Source organism: Sinocyclocheilus rhinocerous, unplaced genomic scaffold (genome assembly GCF_001515625.1).
Source record: "Sinocyclocheilus rhinocerous isolate Xijiao unplaced genomic scaffold, SAMN03320098_v1.1 scaffold463, whole genome shotgun sequence".
Taxonomy (NCBI): domain Eukaryota; kingdom Metazoa; phylum Chordata; class Actinopteri; order Cypriniformes; family Cyprinidae; genus Sinocyclocheilus; species Sinocyclocheilus rhinocerous.
Window position 1 is genome coordinate 795,120 of NW_015627535.1, and position 6,500 is coordinate 801,619.

Below are 6,500 nucleotides of genomic sequence, written 5' to 3' on the forward strand. Positions count from 1 at the left end.
AGATAACTAATACAAATCAAACTACATTAGTTTATCAGTAATTCAAAAAAAAATAACACTGAGCCAAACACACATGCTAAAATAACAACTTACTGACACATAGTAAGAAACGGTTATAAAAAACTGAAACAGAAGTGAAACTAGTAGGAAAGAGGAGAAATAAAAAGCGGTATTTTAAGTTACTCATTTCATTTAGTCATTTAGCAGACACTTTTATCCAAAGCGACTTACAAATGAAGACATGGCTCACCAAAATACTCAGTAATTACTTTAATAAGCCATGTATAATTTTAATATTTATTTTTTGCAAATATCTGATCAGTACACTGATATAGGATCAGTAAGATTTTTTATGTTTTTTTAAAAAGTCTCATACCCAAAGGCTGCATTTCAGCAAAAATACAGTAAAAAGAGTAATATTACAAAATATTACAATCTAAAATAACGGTTTTCTATTTTAATAAAGTGTATGTTATTCCTGTGGTGGCAAAGCTGTATTTTCAGCATCTTTAGTCTTCAGTGTGACGTGATTAAGTGAACAATAACACCATTCATGCATTTGTGCAAAACTGCATACATTTTTCCCCCCACCTTTTTGAGACGGTTTCTGGGAGTTTTTGTCTCTAGACCATTAGGATTATGCCAACATCTAGACGGCTAAAGGAGAAAATAAGAGACCAATCTTTGTTTTAATTTGACAGAAAATATTTATTTCCCCATTCAAAGAATTTAAAGAAAGGTGATTAGTGAAAAACAAGTCAACACCCAAACTGAGGAGTGGGAAGGGTGAGGAAAACCTTATAATGCTTCAGCAGACTTTCTGAAAATCATAAGCTAAACGCATTTCTCCATCGCGAAATGTCGAAATAAAATCAAATAAAATTCTTTAAAACAAAAAGAAAGCAAAAGGAAAAACTTTTAAAGTCTAAAAAAATATTTGTGCATGTGCACAAAACAAAATATATTAAGCACTTAAAAAAGACAAGGTATTGGTGGAACACAGGTCTGCTTGGCAGCATATTGTCATTACAGTAACAGGAGCAAATGCATAAGTGCATTAATCATTTAGAAACAGAGGATTTTCCATTTTACAGTTTTAGATAACCAATTCTAAATACTTACAAATACAGCATGATTTTAAAATGTGACCACACAACTTTGCATTTTTTTAAGGTTAAACTTGTTCTTTTGAATTAAATGTCCAACAGGGTTGCTTACCAAATATGTGAAATACATCTAAATGTTAAAAAAAAAAAAAAACCCTAGAGGGTGGAGCAGCTTACAAAAAAGTATACATTTTAAAAATGAGATTGTCAGAGCTAGTGTTTAATGATGAGAGAAGAAACCTTAAGATGCAACTGTCATTCAAAGAGATGAACATGCATTTAAAACCACGACAACAGTTAAAACATGATCAAAACAACTAAAAATACGGGGAAAAGATCTAGGAAACCTTTTCTAAATTCTAAGCCCCATCAACATAGAATGAAGTACTTCCAATTACATTACACTTGAAATCAAATGTCATTTTTCTATTTTAACTTAAACGGGACTCACTAACACTGCCCTTCTGATTACCGTTTTTCCACAATTCATTAGTCTGTCCAAAAGGACAACTGCATAGTGTAGACTGGAGAATCTTACCAGATTACATGCTATTAACGCAGATTAGTTTTCTTTGCTAAAATTATACTCCGTGTTAAATTTAAGTTCATTAAAGAAATAGCGGTTTCCCTCATGTGATAATTAATTAGATTGTCCTTACACAAGCCAAGCATTCTTACTCTTAACAAAAACGGCCTTCATAACTTCACTAGATTCCCATCTTTGAGGGGGAACCAGACAGTCCTTATAAGAGAACGTGCATATCAATAACGCCACTAACTAAAGTTCCTTAAGCATTTTAGTTATTTAACTCCCTAGAATTTATTTTAAAAACAGCAGAAGCAAACACTCAATCTCTACAGTGAATTCTTGGTGCAGGCTTTCTGAGATCAATCTTAACATGACGTTTGCAACACAAAAGGAATAATAATGCTTAAATACAGACTACAGATTACAGCGATCAATTAGGAAAAAGGATTACTTTATCAAGAAACCTCATTGTCCTTCCTGCTATGCACGTTTTAGTTAAGCAAAAAAAAAAGAGGAAGCAAAACTAGGTATGAAACATTACGTGACCATCATAAAATCAGCAATTCCATTATGGTTCCTTTACAGGCTGCAGCAGAATTATCAGCAATAAATGAAATAAGCAGTTTCTTCATGGAATGAAAATATAGCTCGATGTAATGTGGAGCTGTGGAAAGTAATTAAGCAGGCAGAAAATTCAGAAATATGTACTTATGTCATAATGATTGCATGCTTCTGTCATTAGCCAACCCTAAAAACTTATATAATTACCAGTTAAACTAACAACTTTTAAAGTGAAAGTACACCCAAAAATGAAAATTCTCCATGAAACACAAAAGTGGAAAGTGACTTCAGCTTTAAAAAGGTACAATAAAAGTTTTCCATAAGAAAAACTTATGCGGTGTACGTCACAAAAAAAATTATAATAATGAGACTTAGTGAATAACTAAATTTCAGCCAGTTTCTCACACAAACCTTTGCATGGCTTCAGAAGATTTGGAAAACACTGCATTAAGTAAATCATAACTTGTCCTATTAGCAGCTATCACGCACTTTTTGTTATACGTAAAAGAGCAATTGTGCCATCTAACATCTTAAAAATATATACTTGTTTTGAGTGACATTAGGGTGAAACTTTTCATTTTCGGGTGACCTGTCGCTTTAAGAAAACAAATTTTGTTTAGGCACAGTCTGCCTTATGCATGTATGCCGCTTGTTGCAGTTTTTGTGTTTGTGCTTTTGGCATCTAGCTGAGAAGCCAGGCTTTGCTAAGGCTGGACTATCGAATGGCGTCGTTTTGTCCAATAAGCAGCTGGTGAATCTTGCCTGAACGATCCCTCCCTCCCGATCAAGATCCCTGAGCTTCAGGATTCATTCCCATTCTGAGCAAGTCAGAAGCCAAACTGTGACAGTAAAAATGTTGATTTCACATCAACTCTTTCAAATCCTCTTTCACAGAGCTGGAGGAAGCGGGATGGCTCCAGATGACAAACAGTCACACGTCTTTGGCTCTAACAGCAGGTAGTTCCCACAAACAGACATGGATGAGTTCCCCAGTAACCCTCCCGTAGATTTCACCTGCAAATAAGAAAAATGTGTTCAAACCATTGGCCAAAGCTGCTTTAGTTTGATGTTTTAATATATCATTGAGGTTATTCTCACCTAATAGTTGATTCCCATGTCAGCAGGGGCGGCGTCTACACACCATAGCAGGCTGAAAGCCTCTCCTTCAGCAGCGGTGGAAACTGTTCGGAGAACTGCTGCCAGTTATCCTCACCAACCTGATCCTTGAAGCCGTGCAAAATCTAGACAAGAAATGGATAAATTCTGCTGAAGCATAGCAGACAATTGTGCTTCTATCTTGGCCAACTGTAAACCCATCTAATCAAAGTTGTTAGTTACAGAAGAGCATTTGTACCTTGTAGAACATGTCTCTCAAATCGTCATTTGGATTTACCCAGGAGGCCACAGCGTCACAGAAAAAGATGAAGTCCTGCATCCAAAAAAGTTGCATTAAAGCCAAAGTCAAAGTCAATTCATTGTTAATATTATTTTTTGGATTTAATAAACTATTTCTATTTTATGGTAGTTAGTACATAAGAAAATGTAGAGAAAAATTATACATGAATTATATATTTCTGATATTGTTATACAGTATGGAACATTTAGCCCAAACCACTCTTATTTAAATTTAATAAATTGTATTAGTTTTATTTATTTTTCACTCTAGTAAGCACATAAGAGAATATAGAGAAAATAATACATAAATTATATTATTGTATTTATATTGCTTTTATTTTTTGATATTGCTATACAGTATGGAACTTTTAGCCTAAAAACCCAATTTATCATTTAGATTTATTTTAATTATAAATTATACACATTTTTATTTTAGAGTAGCAATGAAGTACATGAAAGTAGATGACAATAATAATAATTATATAGCTTTTTTTCCTGATATTGCTACATAGTATGAGTGTTATTACATTTAGATGTAAAAAGGTTATCAAATTATTATAAACTATTAAATTTTACTGCAAGACAAATTTACCTCCGGGTATGAATAAAGTAACCTAACCTAAATGATTAATTAGAAATTCAATAATGTTAAATTAAAATGTATCAACTTTAAATTGTGAATGTCTTACAGTTCATCATATCTAGTGTGATTTTATTGTAATGATTGGGTACATAGATTTTGGTGTGTCCAATAAATGTATAAAATCAAATAAATATTAAAAATATATAATAAATCAGTTTTTAGTTTGGATAACGGATTTGGTCTTGAATGATTTCCCCTGTATCCTCTCACCTGTACGACTCCTCCAGGATTTACCCCAATCATTACACAAATGCCCCTGAAGGCGGAGTCTTTCTCTTCATTGTCCCGAATGTTTCTAAGTGACGTGCACCTAGGTTTAAAAAATAAATAAATAAAAAAAAGGAAGTTTAGTAGATTTTTAGTGGGTTGCAAATTAAGCAAAGTTTAGAGCTAATCAAGGATTTGTTGATCTGGGTTTTATTTTAAATCAAGCTGTGTTGCACTACTTAATTTTAAACACAGATTAACAAATCGGGAATTAGGAATTCTAACCTGCGATTAAAACCTCCTATGATTAATTTTCTCTACCATGATGGATTCGCCATTTTAAATAAACCGCAATAATGTTAATGGTCCATATTCTTCTTTATTGACTACCAAACACTCTCTGACAAAATTAACACTTATCGATAAAGGAAACTTGTAAAATGTCAGGCATCTTTATAAACTGCTATGTAGAGAGACCATTAGATTACACGGCTGATCAAGCAGGCAAGGAAAACATTAATGCAGCGCGTATGGATTTCATAAGCCTGGAAAAATATTTATATTATCAATTAATGAAGTAATATGGCAGCATAGCTTATGACAAAACCGAGATAAGAGAAAATGTTTCGCAGAGTGACTACCGCCGCTCATGACTGTGCCATCCTGTCCTATTGATCGCAGTCCAGCAGCCACAAGAAACGAGATGCGCGGCAGCAATCACTGGCGCTCACCTCATCATCACCGCTGCCGCTAAATGCTACAAATATTCCTCCTATCTTTTCTTTGTCCGACACAGAGATGCACCGAGATGAGTGACGGATCCACATTCCAGACTCCATAGCGGGTGTAAACTTACAGGCCGCCACGACTCTCACACTCTGCCGGATCAATGCGCTTTTATCTTCATTTTTATTTGTAATAAACACCTCTGAGACCTGAGAACACACCCACTGTTTCTGTCTTTATTTAATCAGCCACGTACTCTAATTGTAGGTGTACTCTATTACAATTAAACCTCCTCACCTGTAAGCTTAAAGGCACAATATGTAATTTTCGCCGCTAGAGGGCGCATATTCAAAATAAACAAATAGACAAAGGCGTAGTTTGATGACGCCGTGACGAGTGTGGAATCATGGGAGTTGTGGTCTTCATCCCCACAGCCGATGCAATCCGACGGGACTCAGGCAGAAATCATGTTCATGGATGAGCTAATGATTTTTTTAACGTAGTAGAATGAAGCAGAAAGCTGAAAGCTGTCGAAGCGGGATAATGCAAGTACACAAGTCAGCAAAATATATAACACTGTTCTAGTGGTTTTTGGATATTTTAATAAAAAAAAATCTTACATAGTGCCTCTTTAAGGTCAATCCCTAATTGAAATTGAAATCGGAGTTTAAAGTTATGGAGAAACAGAATTAAAGTTAATATAAATATAAATTAAATCCAGGATCAAAATCATGGTTTAAATGTAAACCTGCTTATTTTTAAACAAGGTTTAAAGATTGGTGCAACAGAATTATTGGATAAACCTTGATTTATTCCAGATTTAAGATTAATCCTTATTGGTGCATCCCACCCTTTGTAGTTTAAATTGCATGAAAACGGAACTAGTTCACACATAACAGGCATGCAATGGTTTATTAAACATCTCACCAGGGGCGAATGAACTGTGGCAACATGGGGGCAACTTCCTGTGGACACACACATCCCAGCCGACCAATCGTAATGGCTGTTTCACCAAAAAAAAAAAAAACACATGAGTGTGTTTCAAAGTTTCAAGCTAAAAAATTAGTTGCAGTCAAAGCTACAGAAATCAGAGCAACACTTTGCACAGATAATTTACCGGTGTTCTCCAGCAGAGTTTTGGGTGTATTAGGTCTGTTGATGATCTCCACAAGGTTATTGAGAACCAAGGCCACAAATGGCTGCATCTCCATACCTGGAAAAACACCAGACAAATTAAAGATCAAATGGCTGTCCAAAATTACACGGGACAGATATCATATGCAAATAACTGCGCCGTAGTGAATATACATCAGGGATGGGCAACTGGCGGCCC

General features: G+C 34.8%; 1 protein-coding gene and 1 long non-coding RNA gene across 2 annotated transcripts in view; one reads left to right on the forward strand and one right to left on the reverse strand.

Moving 5' to 3' along the window:
• The first annotated feature begins 653 nt into the window (after positions 1 to 653).
• LOC107728572 (uncharacterized) lies at positions 654 to 3,527 on the forward strand. Its single transcript, XR_001638491.1, has 3 exons — positions 654 to 786; positions 3,091 to 3,153; positions 3,318 to 3,527. It is a non-coding gene; the product is annotated as an uncharacterized LOC107728572 (long non-coding RNA).
• Positions 981 to 6,500, reverse strand: part of LOC107728566 (transportin-2) — a 29,911-nt gene continuing 24,391 nt past the window's right edge. Inside the window, exons 21-25 of the mRNA XM_016538781.1 lie at positions 6,095 to 6,170; positions 4,445 to 4,544; positions 3,551 to 3,625; positions 3,295 to 3,437; positions 981 to 3,210 (exon numbers count right to left, since the gene is read on the reverse strand). Of these exons, the coding sequence (XP_016394267.1) occupies positions 3,330 to 3,437; positions 3,551 to 3,625; positions 4,445 to 4,544; positions 6,095 to 6,170 (359 nt within the window). The 3' untranslated portion in view covers positions 981 to 3,210; positions 3,295 to 3,329. The remainder of the gene's footprint in view (positions 3,211 to 3,294; positions 3,438 to 3,550; positions 3,626 to 4,444; positions 4,545 to 6,094; positions 6,171 to 6,500) is intronic.